Source organism: Amaranthus tricolor, chromosome 4 (assembly GCF_026212465.1).
Source record: "Amaranthus tricolor cultivar Red isolate AtriRed21 chromosome 4, ASM2621246v1, whole genome shotgun sequence".
Classification (NCBI taxonomy): Eukaryota; Viridiplantae; Streptophyta; class Magnoliopsida; order Caryophyllales; family Amaranthaceae; genus Amaranthus; species Amaranthus tricolor.
The window spans coordinates 678054-698111 of record NC_080050.1 but is presented as its reverse complement, the minus strand read 5'-3'; the positions used below and the strand labels follow the sequence as shown (position 1 = coordinate 698111).

The window sequence follows — 20058 nt, the reverse complement described above, 5'->3', positions numbered from 1 at the left end:
ATAATTAAATATTTGCTAAAAGGCGTAGACAACAAGTCATCTAATATTCAACCCTTCTAAAAGAAAAGAAACCACCTAACATTGAACACCGTTAGGAGAATAGCAAAGGATCAATACTACTCCTTCCACAACCTGCTTTAGCTTTATACCAATAGCAATGTTAGAGCCTTAATCCCAAAAGATTGGGATCACTTACATGAACTAATATATCAGTTTCAATGGTTGTTTACATAGATTTTATTCTGAGTCTAGAGCTGTTCAAATGTGACCTGACCCGAAACCGAAAGTTAACCGACCCGATTTTTTTTTAGGTTTATCGAACCGACATTATCCGAACCAAAGTTGCGCTAGAACCCATTTACGACCGAAAATCGTAAAATCAAACCCGAATTGCGACCGATTTTTATAACCGACATATAACTGTTAACCGAGATAACCCGAACCTAATACTGACCGACTCGAGTCATACCTGACCCGAATCATACTCAAAACCGAATTTGATCTGACTAAAACCGACTTAACCCGAACGAATTTTTAATCGAAATACTATAAACCTGAACCAATTTTTAACATAGAGGCATGATCAGCTCATATTCAATCATCTTAATAGAAATTTTAATAAATTAAATTTTATACATACAAAGTTTCATTTATTTAGAGCTAATAATCAATGGTCAATTTATTTAACTATTTTTAATCAATTTAGATGAGATATGATAAAACTTTAATTTTAATTTACAGTCAAACAAGTAAAAGTAACAAAGTAATAATTACTAACTGATTTGCATTTTTACTATTTTGCCTTAACTTAGGGGAATCTTATCATCAATTAAAAAATGTCTAACAACTTAATCTAATATTGACTCGATCTATAGTAATTAGTAACTCATAGCCGAATTCTACTGGAAAATAATACCCGAACATGATCTGTACCCGGTAAAACCGAATCAATTATTAACCGATGATAGTCCGAGACCGATTGACTACTCGACACGAACTTCAACCGACACCGAACCGATGCTAACTCGATAGCTCAAATAATTGATCTTCAACCGAATCATGACTAACCGACCTGACCCGACCCGACTGTGACCCGTCGTAACATACATCCGAAAAATAACCGATCTGAAATACAACTGAACCGAATGACACCTGTCCGAAACTGACCCGATCACCCAAATGAACACCTCTCAATTTGTAAGTCTAGAATCTAGATCCTTTATATCTTCTTCTACCTTTGTCCTCCAAGTCATCTCCGGTGTTTCTGGCCCTCTTTTTAAATCTCTCGAGTTCTAACTTTTTATTTTCCTTACAGATTGACTAATACCATGTCTTTACGACTTTACCTAAATGATCTCAAACAATTCTCTTTCATCTTTTCCTTAATATTTGCAACTCCTAAACCCTTTTTATATCTTTATTTCGAACTTTATCCCTCAAGGTATGCCCACTCATCCATTAAAACATTTTCATTTCCACTACTCCCATCTTTCTACTATGATCCTATCTTAATGCTCAACATTCTGATCCATATAACAGTGTTGGTCTGATCTGATGGTCCCTCGATAAAATTTGCTCTTTGAGGTTAAGGCTATACCTCGATCACATAATATTTCAGTAGTCACTCTCCATTTGTGTTACCCGCACTTAATTTCTATGGGTCGCATCTTATTTTAAGTCCCAAGTTCCAACTACTCTAAGGGGGTGTTTATTATGAACTTTTTAATACTAAGTAAGGGATTCAATTACCATTACTCCACATATTTGTTTGGTATGATATTAGGTTAACCTAATCCCTTTCTTGAGGGTAATGGATACCCTTACTTTGTTACCATCCATTTATGTCAAGTAACAAATTCCCTTTCTATAATCAATTAAGTGTTTCCCTTATATTTTCATACCAAACAACATATAACTACAACTTATACCTTTACCCTTACTCCTCTTTATCATTTTCCTTTCCATTACATTTTATATTCTCATACCAAACACCCCCTAAAATATGTACCTAGGGTAATTGAAGCATCTCTTGAAGCAATTTATTTCTCTTCTAGCTTTATAGTGCCTCTTGTTACCACATTTGTGCAAAAATTACACTCTATATACTCTATCTTGCTCCAACGTTTGTCTCCATCATTCTAATTTAGTATTTATCTCTTCCTAGTTTCATCTATCAAAACAATATTATCAACAAACAATATATATAAAAACACGTCTTCTTGTATTAATCAAATTACTAGAAAAAAAACTTATGGGATTAACTATCTTTTAAAATCTTGGAGCAACCCATATTGTGAATTGTGAAATTTAAGAATCCGATGTATTGTACTCGAGTCATGAATACACCATGTCATGTCTCACTCTATCCTTAATAATTTTTTTCAGAATTTTGATTTTTTGTAAATGTTTATTCATATCAACACAAAAAAAAAAACATATATCATGCTCCCTCCACACCAATATAAATGTTTCATTTGTTTGAGCACAGATATTAAGAGTGGTATGAGGTCCATTAGAAAGGTGGTAGTTGACTAAGTAGTGAAGGATAATTAGTGAATGGTAATTAGTGAAGGGTAGTTGGGTAAGTAAGGTATATGGAGGTATATTCGTAATTACTTGTGTGAACTAAGGATATTTAGGTAAAAAATATTGATAAAAATAAAAATGTGACAATTAATATAATTTTGCCAAATAAAAAAATATGACAACTATATTGGTGTGAAAGGAGTAAAAAATACGGTGTATTAGCACGGATTTAACACTAGTCATTGCATGTTGATTGCCTCAAGTTTGACAACGTGGCTTCAACGCAAACAACTTTAAATTTTATAGTTAACTAAGCACTACTATACTAGTCCAGTTTTAATCTACCTCGAAATCCAACCGTAAACCGATGGCTTATAATCTTAGAATTTTTAGCTTTTAATTTTAAAACTAATTCGGGCCGAATTTTTTTATTTTAAAAAGTCAAACCCAAATTATAACTCAAAGTCGATTATTTTGATTTGTTTTTTCTAATTTTATCAAAATTTTCAATTTTATTTCATTAGTTTTATATTAGAGAGCTCGTTATATTTCTAATTAATTTTTGTATTTTGAGTTTTTTTTTTCTTTCTTTGGTAAAATTTTAAAAGCATTATAATGTTCTTTTTATTAAGAAATTTTCATAAAAAATATCATTTTTATTTCCTTTTCAAAAAAGAATTTAGTGATAAAAATATTTTTTTAACAAATGAAGATCCATAAGGCCATAAGTCAACACAAACCGCTTGAAACTAAAAACAATCCGTCTCACTCTCTTCTTACTCAGTGCTTTGTTCCAATTCCATCTTCCTGGCTCCTGTTTTTTTGTGTTTAGCAAATCGAAGGTAAGATCTTGAATCAGCCATGGATGCTTCACTTGAATCCAAACAAGAATCAATAAACAATATTATTACCCTTAATGTTGGTGGTGAGCTTTTCCAAACTACCCATCAAACCCTAGCTTTATCTGGTTCTAATTCGTTCCTTTCCACAATTCCCAATCATTCAGATACACCCTTTTTCATTGATAGAGATCCTGAACTCTTTTCAATCTTACTTTCTGTTCTTAGAACTGGAAATCTCCCTTCCAAATTCAAAACAATTAATCTTCAAGATCTTATTTATGAATCCCAATTCTATAGAATCGAGCACATTTTAAAGAATTCTCTTTCAAACCCATCTCAGTTCAACCCTTTAAATCTCCAAAAATCATTGATTCTTCCCTTAAATGGAAGAGATACCCCTTCTGCTATTTCAACGACGTCGTTTGGCTCTGTTCATCTTGCTCATGGTAGTAAAATCACATCATTTGATTGGTCTTTATCCATGAAATCAACCATTTTGACCCAATTTGTTGCAATTGATTCTCTTTTAGCCCTTTCTCCTAATTTAGCTGCTGCTGGTGCCATTGATTTTTCCGGCCTGCAAATCATTGATCTTCAAAAGGGTTTTGTGAAAAGCACTTTAGATTGGCAGAATTCAACTAGGTCTAGTTCTAATGTTCAATCCATTGCTTCATCTAATCACTATTTGTTCACTAGTTTTGAATCTGGTAGGAGGAATTCCAATGCTATTCTTGTTTATGATCTCTTAAATGATCTAAAACCTGTCATCGAAATTGGGTGTAACGAGATTTTTGGTGCAGAATTCAATTGTTCTGCTATCCCAGCTACAAAATTGAGCTGGGTTTCTACTTATAATCTGTTAATGTCATCTGGGTCTCATAGTGGACCCACTGGTGTATTAGGAAACATAAAATTATGGGATATTAGGTCAGGAAATTTAGTTTGGGAGATGAATGAAAAAGTGGATTGTTTTGCTGATGTTTCTGTTTCCAATTCATTGTCATGTATGTTTAAAGTTGGTATAAATTCCGGTGAAGTATCTTTCGTCGATATGAGAAACCTAAGTCCCGAGAGCGAATGGGTGTGTTTAGGGAACGAAACGAGGTTGAAAACCGCGAAAAAAGAGGGATTAGGCTGTAAGGTAGAATGCCATGGAGATCGTGTTTTTGTTAGTAAAGGTGGGGATGTTGAGTTATGGTCAGAGGTAGTATTGGTTAGTTCAAATGGGGGTGAAAATGTGTTGAATGATAGGGTTTTTAAGAGGAATTTGATGGGAAGAGCTAAGGATATGAGTAGTAATCGAATTACGAACTTGAGATTTGGCGGGAATAAGATGTTTGTCACAAGAAAGGATCAACCGGTTGTTGAAGTTTGGGAGTGCTCGACTCAAGGATTGTAAATTCGTTTACTCGAATATTTTGTAGTTTCGGAAGTTGGTTTACATTCGTTTACTCAAACGTATGATGAACTTTTTGTTGTGATTTGTAAATTCGTGTTGTATCAAGTGAGTCTTGAAGGAAACTAATGAGTAATTGCATTTTCATTGCTTTATGTTAGTTATTTCTCTGTTATGTTTGGGACGTTTTACCAGTTTGTGGCTGTCTCCCCCTTGAGGGCATCTCCCTCGACCCTCAACCCTCGACCCTCAACCCTCGACTATGAGTCTATGACCTTCCTCGACCCCTTCTCGTGGGCAAGCTGAATGACCTAATTTGCTGCGATGATCTGTGCCATCTCGGGACTGGCCAGGTTCCACTGAGAACGAGAACCTGCATACAATGGCCTCGTCAGTCTCTACTAGGGGTGTTCAATGGGCCGCGCGCGCCCCCATTTGAGCCCTTATCCTGCCCGTTTTTAGAAGGGTTTTAAAAGGGACGGGCCAAATTGGATCGGGCCAAAAACAAACTCAACTATAATTAAAATGAAGTGGGCTATAAAAAGGGCTCAATAAGGATCGAAACAGGCCTTCATAAATAGCATAATTAGTCTCTACTGGTGCCATGATCTTTGTCATCTCGGGACTGGCTAGGTTCCACTCAGAATGAGCGAGAACCTGCATACAATGGCATATCACAAATTCTTGTATGAGACAGTCTCACCGTGAGACATACCTTATATTTGGGTTAAATAGCTTAATAATAGAAACATTTAGCTTATGCGCTTCTTGTTTTGGGGTCGTCCCACCGTGAGATGGTCTCATACAAGACGAGTTAAAGTATTCCCTTTCCATTTCATTTTCAACACTCATACCAAACACCTCCTCAATGTCCAAACTTCGGAGCTAAGAATCTCACATACACTAAAACAGAGGCCTTACCTAGAAGTGTATCTTCGGGTGATGAAACACTAAAATGTCGAGTGTTCAGTTCATCCTATAGTAGTATCCTAGAACCGCCCCTAATTGCCAAGCATCTTATACTCATACCAAACACCTCCTCAATGTCCAAACTTCGGAGCTAAAGAATCTCACATACACTAAAACAGAGGCCTTACCTAGAAGTGTATATTCTGATGATGAAACACTAAAATATCGAGTGTTCAGCTCATCCTATAGTAGTATCCTAGAACCGCCCCTAATTGCCAAGCATCTTATACTCATACCAAACACCTCCTCAATGTCAAAACTTCGGAGCTAAAGAATCTCACATACACTAAAACTAGGCATGGCCACGGTCCGGGTTGGTCCGGTTCCGTTCCGGTTCCATCCGGTTCCGGTTCCACCCGGTTCCGGTTCCATTTGGAACCTGTCGCGAACGGTTCCGGTTCCGGTTCCGGTTCCGGGCGGTTCCAAACGGTTCCTTAGCGGTTCATGAGGCGGTTCCGGCGGTTCCAACTCACAGGACGGGCGGGTCGGACCATCGGTTCCATTTTAATTTTTTCTTTAAATTTTTGTATAATAAAAAAATACTATAATATCGCGGACGTACCTTTGATGATTACTTGATTATTAGCGAAATTCATTGCATGTCAAGTTGTCATCGTTATTGAAATATTTACTAAAATGAATGGAAAAAAATTAATTAATAAGAAACGAATCAATGATAATGTCGATAAAGATGATTAATAAAAAAAGAGGGAGAAAATGGACTTGAACCTAGTACCCAAATGAATACTAAGCTGCCTACGTATCCCGAAGGAATCAAAGCCCACGTAGTTCTTTGTCATACCTTTTATTTATAGTTGTTGAGTGTTGATTCATCGTTGTCGCTTGTCGGATTGATCCTATTCGTCTTCGTCATCATCATGTGGTTGATATTGATTAGATGCTTCCGCTGACTCTCCTCCTGACGATGATGAAGTTGTATCCATCATCATCCATGGATCATCATCGTCGTCTTGATCATCATCGTTCCTTAGTCCTTGTGTTCGTATCTCCGCTTGGTCCCAATCTTTCTTGCAAACACATATTTGAATACTATGTGGAGCAAGACGAGATCGCTTTTCGTCCAAAACTCTTCTACCTGCACTAAAAGCAGACTCCGACGCAATAGTTGACGCGGGAATTGCAAGGACATCCTTTGCAATTCTCGATAAAATGGGAAATTTAACAGATTTTTCTTTCCACCACTCCAAAATATTATAGACACTTGGGTCTATTTCAAAGTGGTGTTTTAGATAACTATCTAGTTCTAAAAATGTGGTCGAGGAAGAAGAAGATCCTACAAAACTATCATCTTGCGTCATTATGTTAGCAATTACTGAATTATAGAAAGAGGGACGAGCCGAAACGCTAGCACGCCTAGACATATCGCGTTTCGGGTTATATACACTAGCGTAAAATTCATACAGTTCAGCTAAATATTTTTTACATGTTCCGACATAATAAGCTACATCGGAAGACGGGCGATCTAACGCTTGATAATAAAATCCTATTACTTTGGTTAGGACCTCGGTTTTAAAACGTGGGTCCAAAATGGTTGCGATTCCATAAATGTAAGGAAAATCGGTAAAATATGATTTCCATTTTTCCATCATTTCAGCAAGAATCGGCCTTAATTGTGGGTTAGTATCTTCTTGTGTATGTTTAAGCAGGTGATAAAAAATAGTAATACATTCACTTATTACTAAGTGAACGTTCGGTTCATAAACATAAGAAAAAATCTTAGTCGCGTGGTCATACGCTTCTAATATGTTATGTACACCTATTGCTAATTCCCAAGTTTCATCAGCTATGAAACTATCTGTACACTCACTATATAGTTGTGTTATTACTGGGCGATAAGCAATCGCCTTTCTTAATAAATCGTTCGTTGACCCCCAACGTGTAGGAGTATCTAATGACCAATACACTTTTTTAAGTTGGTATTGGTCACATAATTGTTTATATCTTCTTTTAATCTTTCCGATCCTAAGCCATTTTACTATATCCCTAATTGGTTCTAATAATTCACTTAATTGTTTTATACCTACTTGACAAGATAAGTTAACTATGTGCGCACAACAACGTATGTGTAATAAGCTACCCCCAAGGATTAAACTAAAGGCGGGTTCGTTAAATAAAAGTTCTATACATTTTATGTTTGCGGTTGCATTATCTGTTGAACAACAAAATATTTTATCTAATAAGTTCCATTCCCTACATATCTCTATTAATCTATATTTTATGTTTTCGCCGGTGTGTCTTTCTGGCATAGTCTCAAAAGCAATTATTCTTTTTTGAATAATCCAATTTCGATCTATCCAGTGTGCTGTTACACACATATAAGATTCTAAATGTGGGGGAGCAGACCATATGTCAGTTGTTATGCTAACCCTACCATTAAACGATTTAAACATTTCAACTAGGTCATAGCGCATTGATTCGTATAATTTAATTGTTCGTCTTTTAAGAGTGTTCCTAGGGATTGCTCTAAATTGTGGTTGCAATTGTTGTCTAGTGAGATGCTCATATGCCCTACTTTCACCGTGGTTAAAAGGCAATTCATCGCAAATTACATACCTAGAAAATTCATCAATCATGTCATTACGATTATATCTAAAAGGCATACCTGTGTTGGGAATGTCCCATTGTGTCTGTCGGCTTCCACTTGTGGTCCCGCTGCCGCTTGATGCATGAGTTTCTTTTGTGATTCCATGCTTCTTTGCCAAATGTTTGTTAAAAGATCCCGTTCCACCACCTAACACGTATTCACAAAACACAATAAATAAATGTTTATAAAATATGAATATATAATGTATGAATGTATTATGTATGTATAAAAAACTTAAAAAGTATTTACCTCTGGCGAAATTGTATGAAACTAAGGGCTTTACTCCTTGACTTTCACAAATTTGACAAGTGCATAGGAACATATCTGGATTCTCGGTTGGTTCTTTTGTGAAATACGACCACACATGTGAAACAGCTCTACCACTAGAAGGTGGCATTGCCGGAAAAGGTTGTCTTACTGGTTCATCTTCATCTAAATAAATAATTTAAAATTATAAAACTATAATTAAATAAATAAATAATTTAAAGTTTAATTAATTTGAAGAATAAAATTATAAAACTAACCGATAGTTTGGAAATTGACTCGTTTACCACGAGCTTGTCTTTGTTGTTGTTGTTCTCCTTGTTCTTCATCTGATCTTGTTGATGACTGTCGAGATATATGTACCCCAATTGGGGTCGTTGGTTCTTCTTCTTGTTCTTCTTCTTCTTCAATTTGTATATCTTTTTCCACTTCTTCTGCATATTGATGTAACTCCGGGTCGTACCCTTCCGGATAATTAGGTTCATAATTATAATTACTAATGGAGGGTGTTGTTGATACCGACGGAGTAGAAGTGGCCTTTCTTTTGGAGGAACTGGAACCTCCTAATGATTTTGCCACTTTAGTAACTTTTTTTGTGGCTTTTTTCAAAAATGAAGACATGATTGATAGTATAGAAGTAAAAATAGAAATATAGAATTAAGAAATAAATAAATGATTAATTATGTAACTAACTAAATTAAGAAATAATTAGAAGACTAATTATGTAATTAAGAGAATAATTGCGTAATTAAAGAATTAAGTAGAGAGAGTAAGTAGAGAGAGTAGGAGAAGAGATGAGTTGTGAATGAAAATGATTGAAAGTGATGAGTATTTATAGGATGGATTCCAACGGCTCTCTAACGGCTAGTTTGGCTCAACGGTTCCACGGAACCGGTGGGCCGGTTCAACCGGACCGGTCCCGGTTCCGGTTCCGGTTCCATGGAACCGTTGAGCCGGTTCAACCGGACCGGTCCCGGTTCCGGTTCCAGAACCGGTTCCATGGAACCGTTGGACCGGTTCTCCCGGACCGGTTCCGGTTCCAACCCGCGGGTTTTTTGGCCCGGTTCACGACGGTTTTTTCCGGCGGTTTCACGGTTCCGGCGACTTTTTTCCGGCGGTTTCACGGTTTCGCGGTTCGGGGCGGTTCGGAACCTGTCGCAAACGGTTCCGGTTCCGGTTCCGGTTCCAAGCGGTTCGGGACCGGTTCGGTTCCGGGTAACCCGCCCCGTGGCCATGCCTAACTAAAACAGAGGCCTTACCTAGAAGTGTATATTCGGGTGATGAAACACTAAAATGTCGAGTGTTCAGCTCATCCTATAGCAGTATCCTAGATCCGCCCCTAATTGCCAAGCATCTTATACTCATACCAAACACCTCCTCAATGTCCAAACTTCGGAGCTAAAGAATCTCACATACACTAAAATAGAGGCTTACCTAGAAGTGTATATTCGGGTGATGAAACACTAAAATGTCGAGTGTTCAGCTCATCCTATAGCAGTATCCTAGATGCGCCCCTAATTGCCAAGCATCTTATACACCTCAATAAGCTAATGGGTTCATTAGCTAAAAATGAATGAGTCTTCCCAGCAATTTCAATCCAGCTACAGCCAGGTACTTTGGAGATACACTTCTGTTTCATCATCTTGCGAACACTGGCTGCATCATACCATTGGCCAGCTGATGCATACATATTTGACAATAGAGTGTAATTTACAGGATTCCCTGGCTCTAATGCAAACAGTATTCCTGCAGCCCACTCGGCTGATTCGAAATGTCCATACGATTTCGATACACCAACGAATGCTCCTAATGCATTCGACTCAAGGAAAACAGGGTTAGAGCTTACGATACTGGATGCCTCTTCCACAAGTCAAAAACTGAAATACTGTTTGTCTAATCTAACAATACACGAGCAGTTAAACTTAATGTAGTTGGATGTATTTTCAGGTTCGACTTGGAAAATATCGTGTCAGACCAAAGCATAGTGCAAAAATGCACTAACAAAAGGGTTGCCGTTTTTTATAATGATAAATAAATGTCAGTCAAAAGCATGTTTTTTGCATATACATCAACAAGGGAACTTGCTACTTTCAAGTCCAAATTGAATGACAGTTTTGATAACAAGTCCATGAAATTGTTTGAGTAGTTAAAAGCATCCATTCAATTTACAAGAACTAAAAGACTAGCAAAAGTAAATTCATCCCCTCGAACTCCAATCACCTGCATTGATCTAAAAATCCTAAAGGCTTCTTTCACTATGCCATTCAAGGCATACGCAGAAACCATCACATTCCACGAAACCAAATCCCTCGAACCCAATTCACCGAAAGCAAATTTTGCATCACTAACTTCCCCAAGTTTTTCATAAAGATCAACAATAGAACAACCCACGAACCTATCTGAGCTCAATCCAACTTTCATTGCACAACCACGTAATTGTCCACCTATTCTAAGGTCATCAAAGACACCATGCCACCGAAACAAAGCATTCAATGTTGTAGAATCCGGTTGCACCATTTCTAATAACATTCTCCTAAAATAACAAAACCCAAATCCTACCCTTGAAACACACCCACTAAACAATGTATTCCACGACACAACATTTCTCACAGGCATTTCATCAAACACTTTATGAGCATGCCCAAACTCCCCACATTTTACATAAGAATGCAAGATTTGATTCTGTATAGACAACTTTTCATACAAACCAAACTTCATCACAAGTGAATGTAGCTGTTTTGCTTCACAGAAAAAGCCATAATTGGCAGAAAATTTAAGTGCTAAAGATATAAATGAGCGAGTCAAATGGGCATTTTCCAATCGATTCGACTCAGTTTTATGCATCATAACCCCGAGTCTTGACATTCTACTATGTGGCCATGTGGGTTTTGCTCATCATGAGCACAACAAAAAGCTCGCAAAATCACAAACGGTAAAAATAACTGATTTTTGATATGGACAGTGTAGATTGAACGAAGCCGACACGTGGGGATCATATATTAGTGGTGATGAAAAGGAAAATGACCATTGTTTTTTTAACCGCCAAAGAATACGTGAGTTAGGTAATAAAGGTTGTTTAAAGGTTCTAAAAAATACATGGTAGTACCGTAGTAGTGAGTTAGATGAGAATTAAAAGTATTTTTAAGTGACTCAATGACTTACGATAACAATAAAAATGACTTACGATAACAATAAAAATTAATGTATTAATTTTTTTAGAGTCCTTTGATACTTTTTCTTTATTATAGTTTTTTAAGGTTATCAATTCAAAAGTATAGACAAGTTCATGAAAAAATATATTAGCAATTACATAAAAAAAATCAAAAATAAAGTAAGGTCATAAAAACTTCCTAAAAACTGATAAAACCTTCTAACATTATCCAAATCATCAATTTTAGGTTTACTGTTTTCATCTCTATCCTTTGGAACACGCACAACAAAATCCTCTTTAGAATACCTCTCAAGTGCATCCTTAAGAGCAAATGTAGCTTCTAACATGAGATAGGTAGAGTTCCATCTTGTACTAATGTCAAGACATAACAACTTTTTACTAATAATCTTAGCAGTTGCAATACACTTCTTAAATTTAAACAAACTTATAGGAGATAACACCTTAGCTAACATGCACAACATTATTATCCACATGTTTTATAACATAACTAAAAAAAATAAAGTAATGATATGAGCAACACAACGCATATAAAAAAAATGGCATTTAAGAACTTTAATTTTCCAACTATTATGCAAAATATATTCTCAATATTCCATTCAAGCAAACATTTCTCAATTGACCTAACAATTTCATCATTCATATAACTAGAGACAAGACTAAAGTTCAGTTTTGTTTTTTTGTAATTGCCAATCAATATCTTTAACTTGAGCAGTTTAAAACATGCAATTAATTTGCTGCACAAAAATCCATAAAACAGTGGTTAAAGATACCTAAAGTTACAATTATATTCAAAAAAGATTTTAACTTCCTTTTTCCAGTTTAGTTACATAGCAATCTTTTGCTACTATACTCCTAGATGACACATGAAACCTAGGTTCCATTCGACTACAAAAATACTTAAAACCCTTGTCCTCAACAAACTTAAAAGACAACTCATCAACAATTATTATATATGAGTCTATGACAAACCTTTTCTAAGCTTTCCTTATCAAACTTATGTACAACATTACAATGGACCATTTAATTGTTGGTTTTAAATGGTGAGAAAATTTATTAAAATAATTTCAATTATCACTTATCCGGTCAAATTATTCTTACTATTAGTTAACTTAAAATAATCCATACTATTGGGGTAACTTTCTCAAAATAAACCAACTAATATATCGGGTGTGTTTTTTAAGAAGATAAGTAACACTTTAAATTATTTTAAGCAGATTACCAAATAGTATGATTTTTTTTGAGTTAATCCATATTGAAGATTATTTGAACAAATGAATGATAATTCAGATTATTTTGGGACCATTATAATTGTTTTTCAATCATCTCAAAATTTTCACAAGATTTGTTATATTTCAATGCATTACTATCTAAAGAGGTGATATTAAATGGTATAGAATAATATGGTACATATCATCAAATTTACTTTACAAAATAGTTTTATTACCACCATTTAATATCAACATGTGAACAACCACAAATGTAACAAGTTGAAAGAAATAAAAGAATTCTGCTTGGTAGTTGTTAGTTGTTACCAAATCATCTTAATAAATAAATTTCTTAGTTGGAGAACATACAATGAAATGCAAAAGAAAAGTTGTAAGTTTGTAAGCATAGACTAGTGAGTAGTGACTTAATGTGTCACTAATCAAAACTTAATGAATAAGCAAAGCATTTTATTTCTTAAGGACAAGGAAATTAACTTTTAGTAAAAAAAAAAACTTGAATAAAATTAAAAAATAAAATAATATAAAATTTAAAAAAATGGAGTATAGAATTCACTTTCCTCATCATCAAGAGGAGTCCACATCTCCCCACTTCTTTTGAGAATAATTATTTTTTAAATTATTAATATTAATTAACAAAAAAATTAAAATGAATTTAAAATTCCTCAAATTCATCATCACTTTCATAATAAGTTAATAACCTTCTCTCACTTTCTCTCTCCTCTTTTCTTTCTCTCTCTTCTTCCCACAGGTAACTGATAAATTCTTCTAATTACACCCCTTTTATTATGTGCTCTTTTTCATTTTCCTTTTTTGGGTATTTTAATTTTAGGGTTTTGTCATGATTTTCATCACTGGAAGGAATACTTTTAGTTATTTTGATGTCATTTTTGTTTGATTTTTCTCGTTTTTCTGTAGTGTTTTTCCGCTGCTTTTACGCTGAATTACATCTTTTCATTTCGGTTTATTTTTTGATTCTTAATTTTTATTTTGGGTATTTATAGCTTGGTTTTACTAATTGACACTTATCTGGAATTTGTTGTTTTAGGTATTGTGATTTTGACACTTTTGTTTTGGGTTTTTTTAGCTTTGCGAGTTTTTGGGTTTTTTGTTTTGAATTTCGGTTTTGGTTAATGATTGCTGTTTATTGAAGGAGAATTCGAGATGAAATCTCAATGGTGGGTTTAAGAATTGTGGTGTTGTATGTTTAAATTGAGCTGGAAATTTTGTCATTGTTTACCATTTTGTATTGTGGTTTTACTTGATGGTAAGGATGTATAAATGTTAAATTTGTTTAGAAACCACTTAGTAATCCCTCGTCTATCCTTTGCATTTGCAAATTTGCTGCATTAGGAAAATCGAACTGAGAGATTTTGGGAGGTTCTATAGCAATTCAAAAAGGACGGAATGTGCACCTGTGTGTGGCGTCAATGCCGGTGGTTGCGGTTGTGTTTCTGTTTGTGGTTACGGTTCTGATTTTGGTTGTGGTTGTGGTCCTAGTTGTCCTGCTTATTTTAACTCAGAAATTCTGCCATAATTTGTGGGTTTAAATGTTGATATGAAGGGATGAGAGGGTGGGGATGATGACCCCTAAGCTAATGTTGCTGTTGAAACTTGAAAATGAAATTATATGTCCCTGTTTGAGCCAGGAAAAAATGCTTGGTTTGGAGGAAGGAAGGGAGAGAGAGTTGGATCTTGTTCATATATTATGGAAGTTGTAACATCAGATCATTTGTGTCTTCTCTTTTCGGGGTTGAAATATTGTGTTTTTGCTTGAGCTGGTGTAGGTCATTTTTTTCATTTCATGACTTAAGTCAAGACCTCAATCCCAACAATGTAAGGTCTTTTTTTTGTTTGATGTTGCTATAGTTTTTGACAGGCTATCGGATGTGTAATTTGTTTATGTTCTTGTGGCATGATTCTCTTGTGATTCTTCCCCAAAGAATGTTTTTATATGGTGTGTGGCTTTGATGGATTGTTCGGTATGAATTGCATATAGATGAACTAATTAAGAAACATAACATTGAATTAAATTCATATTATTATTAAGTATTGCTAGTGTTTACTAAGAAGTTTCTTTTTGTGTTTTTTTCTTATGGTGTGGGACAGTGGAGGATTCGTCATGAAGACATAAATTTTGGAGAACAAAAACTTTCCATGGGTGGTTGTTGTTGCTCTTCCAGAAAGTCTCAACTACAGGGGACACCTGTTTATTACTATGTCAGTCAATTATCTTTAGTTTGTAGTATGCTGTTCATGTAATAATTTTTGTTTCTTTCATATAAGATCTCCTTCACGGCGATTGACCGGGGAAAGGAGCAACATAAGCTTTTTGGAGAAATGAGATGCAAACTACTTTTGCTTATTAATGTTCTAACATGTATTCTCCTTATTTCCTTGATGATTTTGGACTAAATTCTGTATAAAATGATGTTCAGTTTTTGTTAAACGTGAAAGTAAGGAGTATGTTCTTTGCATAGGAAAATCATTGCTACTTTGAATAAGGGCAGGGAGCAAGTGTTGACTTTTTGTTGGCTTTTGATCTTTTGCTAATTTGGCTTTGAAAGTGGTATTAATGTCATGTATATGCAGAAATCTGCTCCTATCTTCTAAAAAATACTTGGAAGTTTCTCTTTATACTGCATTATTGTGGGTTTCTTTTGAGTACCATGATGTTGTCTCATTTCACAAAGGTTACAACATCTTTTTATGCGTGTATGAATCAAGGTATAGTCTCTCATGGCAGCCATGAGCTGAGTATTTGACGACGTCCAATTTGCGTGCTACCAAGAGGGATATGTATAGAGAGAGATTGCGTGTTTGTTTACTGTGGAAGGAGAAAGCCTAATACTTTGGCCTTGTCTCAAATTTTGTTATATCCTTGTACCTTTTATCAAACAAACTACCGAAGAGTGATAGGGTCAAGAGGCATGATATGCCTTGTCTCAGAGTTTTTGTCATCTTTAAATGAAGTTTAGTATGACCTTTCTTTCTGTTCTGTATGAATTGCCAAAATCTACTGTTAATTAATGTTCTCACTTGTTGAAATTAGTATTGACATCATGTCTTTGTTTCTGGGTTGCTTCTCTAGGATTTTTTTTGGGTAAAAGTATTCTTCATGTATTTTTGCTTGCTATTAGTTTTAATTATATACAGTGAAGACTGTTTTGGTTGCTGCTTTACTTGTTTGCTAAATGATTTACATTTTTCCATACAGTGTCCCCCATCCTTAGATGAACAGGAAAGTTTAAGAACATACCGTGGGGCAGCCCCGGGTATGTCAACAGGACTTCTGGTTGGACTAAACCTGGACACGTCAAGCCCTGATACTTTCAGACCCCCTCCAGCCCCACTTCCATTTAATGTGCTTTTTGGACGCCCCCAAACACCTATTCATACTCTTGGGAGCCAAGCACCTAAATGTGATGATGCCAAACTGTCTAAATCTGAAGCCAACCCTGAAAATGTTGCTGTTAATTGCTCTGATATATTAATTTCTGGTGATTACGTTTATAAATCCGAAGGAAAAACTCTTGCTGATATCTTGCTGGCCTCACCAACAAAGTCTGATGTAGATATTTCGAAATCAGATGACGCTCCCGAGTTAGCCACTGATGAAGATTGCTGTCCTATATGTCTTGAAGGTGCCTCCTTCTATTTCCACCCATTTAAAGGGATGCATTAGTTTATATTCATGTATTTCATCTCACACATTGATGTACTTCATGTGCAGAATATGATACAGACAACCCTAAAATGGTGACAAATTGTGAGCATGATTTTCATCTGTCATGTCTCCTTGAGTGGATGGAGCGAAGTGATGCCTGTCCAGTTTGTGACAAGGTCTGAATCTAGTTTCATTGCAATTATTTGTGGCATTAGAAAAATGTTTAAATGTCAGCATAGTCGACTATTTATGCCCCTGCAAAGTGTTATGTCAGACTCGGTTAATATAGTCTGTTCTGCTTTACTATTCAATCGATCTTTGTGCTAATCTGACTGGAATTCTTGGGGTAACTATGAGTCTCTGCACATTGTCGGGTCTACAGAAAGGTATAATTTTGTAGATATGTCTGTAGTTTTTGGAAAGATAGGACATCTCATAAGCTCACATGTTTCATTGTACCGCTAACAGTCGTTATAAATGGCGTACGACTGCTGCCATGGTCATATCGGCTTTTTAGACCTATATTTGACCTGGTTAGGCAAGTTAAGAAAACAATTCTGTGCATGTCAGAGATTTAGAACTGTGCTCTTTGTAGGAGGTTTCATAGATGTACGCTGCCTAACCGGTCTTTTGCAGACTTTAGTTTCGAAGGGGTTGTTTGGTATTTGGTAGGTAGTACATTCTCACTTCTGCATGGTAATTGAACTATTCCTGGGGTAATTTAATCTAGTCCATTAAAATCTAAAGCTAAAAATGGCTATTCGAGACTGATTCATAATTTTAGTCAGAAGCCCATGGGTGATTGATTGCCTTGAATGTAATTTGCTTATGAATATGTTACTTGGACTCTTCATTTTGCTTCACGTACCCGTGTCCGGTCCTTGATTCTCGGACATTGGCATGGCACTTGGACACTTCATTTTAGACGTAAAATTGAATAATTAGATGTATCCAACACTTGAACATGTACCAATATTCAACATCAGTACCCGAGTCCAAGTAACATAGCTTATGATCTTTATAAAAAGGATTTATAATGATGTTTTGTAACTATGTGTGGTTGTTCTTGCAAAATATGTTGACATACATGATTATTCATGATACAGGAAATGGTATTTGATGCCCCAGATGATCAGAACTAAGAAGTTCCTGTGATGATCAGAACTAGTTGCATATTCCAAATGCTTGAGGGTTCGTTAAACTAAACCCAAAAGGCGTTCTATGTTTCCAGTGAGATCTGAGTTCATATTTGCTGACACAACTTGTGGCTTGTTATTTCGCAATGTCGTCCTTCCATTTGAAGTCTAGTCTTGCTGAAGTCTCCTGCACTGATCTCTGATCCCTATGTATCAGCCATCAGAAAGTTGACTGGTTTGTTTTGAACTTCGAGTTACAGACTGCGATGTATACACTAGCTACATCCGGGAAGATTGCGTAAGGGATCCAACGGTTAGCACCCCCCTTCTCGTTTGTATTATTGCAGCAAATTCCAGTTCCCTGTACAGTGTTTCCGTTTTCTTTTGTTTATCCTTCTTTTAATGGTGTTGCTGGTTCCTCGTCCTCCTCCCCGACCCCTTTTTATTGCAAGTTAGATTTTTCATACAATCCCATTTACACATCCAATTGGTTTTTCTGTCTACTCGCATGTTTTACCATCTTTTTTTTTATTAGAAACATTCTTTTAGAGATAGGGCTGAATGTCACTTGAATTCTGGTCAATATACAAGAGTTTAACAGTGAGTTTGCTCCAATTCCTTGAAGCAACATTCGAATTTCGTTCGTTCCTTATTTTTTGCATCGATGAATTCGCTCTTTTTGGTATTAATAATCGTAGTTCATGCCTTTGTGTGATCTTTCGCATTGCTTCTCAAAACTTGTCTTAGGGGAGAAAAGTGACGAGCTCGCGTGAGGCAAGTTATCATGAGACCGTCTCATATGAGTGATTGTGTTACATTAGAATTCTCTTATACACCGTCCTTAGGTTCGAGAAGTAAGAATGGATGGTAAAACGAGATTCAAGAACTTCGAGAATTCTTTCTATCATTGTTTCGAAAATTGTCTCTTCCTTTGTTCCCTTTTTAAATTTCTGTGTTAGAGGTTGAGAGAAAATATTGAGAATGTTTTTGATTTTGTGAACATTCTTGTGGTTAATGAATATTTTTACTGGAGTATTCGTTGAGGATAATAGAGTTGTTCAAGACAAATCTGACAATCTGATGTTCACCAAATCTTGTAACCAAACTTGATTTGACCCGACTTAAAAATGGATTTACAAAAATGTAAAAAACCAATGTGGACACACGATCCGATTTTAAACCGACATAAAACGCATAATTTGAAATCGACTTGATGACCAGAATGAACATCTCTAATTCAATAGAAGTACATTATTGATTTTTGGAACGCAATCAACATTATTATTACCAAAGAATCCATAACTGTTTTTCGAATCTTCTACTATTCATAAGACAATGAAGTTGGTTATGTAATCTATTCTTCTCAAAAGAACTAAAGTCCAACACTCCAACTGATTAACTGTAATTTGCATTTATGTTAATCACGCAAGTTTATTCGATTGGTCAATCTTTCCCAAACAAATGTTACTCACTCAGCATGTCAACATTCCAGATAATCTTGGACCGATAATGAGGTAGGTTTGAAATAAATTGAATTATATTGTAGCATCGTAAGATTTTATAATTCATTTTAGTTATCTTTTAAGTTTGAGCTGTAAATAAAAATTTATTTGACTTTATCTTTTAATTGATTAAAATGAATACTTTTAAGGAAAATTTACTGGGATTAATACAATCTTTTGCTTATTTCTATACAATAATACCAACTTTTGATTAATCATAAATAATACCAATTTTTAGGGGTTTTTCCCTAGAATATACCTAACATGTAAATCAAACTATAGGAGATTAAATGACAAAAACATTTGGTAAATTAGTTAATAAACTTAATTTGGTATTATTCTAGGAAAAAAAAACCCTATGTTGGTATTATTTATAGTTAATCAATAGTTGGTATTATTGTAGGGTAATTAACGAAATGTTGTATTATTCACGGTAATTTTTCCTACTTTTAATAATCATTTATGAACTGCAAATCGATAAGTATTTGAATTTCATAATCTTAATGATGTTATATATATATAATAGTAAAAGCTAGAATATAAATTCTTTTCGGTGATTGAGACCTACCTTGTGTAACGTTGGATAGTAGGATCATAAATTATGTTATGATCCTATCGTCCATACTCTTGATCTTGGTAGAATCGTACTATTCCACTATTATTATGATTCTACTTAATATCTGGATCACTCGCTTATTTTGGATCGTAAAGTTGTAAAATCATAAATTAAAAAGGGAATTCTGATAACATAGAAGC

General features: G+C 35.2%; 3 protein-coding genes across 4 annotated transcripts; 2 read left to right on the top strand and 1 right to left on the bottom strand.

Annotated features, from left to right (window-relative positions):
- Positions 1-3218: 3218 nt before the first annotated feature.
- LOC130811340 (BTB/POZ domain-containing protein At5g41330) lies at positions 3219-6528 on the top strand. Its single transcript, XM_057677607.1, has one exon. The coding sequence runs from the start codon at positions 3388-3390 to the stop codon at positions 4765-4767; it is 1380 nt and encodes a 459-aa protein (XP_057533590.1). The 5' UTR covers positions 3219-3387; the 3' UTR covers positions 4768-6528.
- Positions 6529-10762: 4234 nt separating this feature from the next.
- LOC130810211 (pentatricopeptide repeat-containing protein At2g46050, mitochondrial) lies at positions 10763-12235 on the bottom strand. The gene is made up of 2 exons (XM_057676188.1): positions 11970-12235; positions 10763-11471 (listed from the first exon to the last, which is right to left on the bottom strand). The coding sequence occupies exons 1-2, from the start codon at positions 12233-12235 to the stop codon at positions 10763-10765; spliced, it is 975 nt and encodes a 324-aa protein (XP_057532171.1).
- A 1401-nt stretch (positions 12236-13636) lies between these two features.
- On the top strand, positions 13637-18439 carry LOC130811338 (probable E3 ubiquitin-protein ligase RHB1A). 2 transcript variants are annotated; one of them, XM_057677606.1, is made up of 5 exons: positions 13637-13748; positions 15107-15217; positions 16215-16641; positions 16731-16840; positions 17771-18439. In XM_057677606.1, exons 2-5 carry the CDS (start codon positions 15155-15157, stop codon positions 17804-17806), a joined length of 636 nt encoding a protein of 211 aa, XP_057533589.1. In that variant the 5' UTR covers positions 13637-13748; positions 15107-15154; the 3' UTR covers positions 17807-18439. The 2 variants fall into 2 exon arrangements, with proteins under 2 accessions (XP_057533589.1, XP_057533588.1); XM_057677605.1 differs by having other exon boundaries at positions 13674-13748; positions 15107-16641.
- The last annotated feature ends 1619 nt before the right edge of the window (positions 18440-20058 follow it).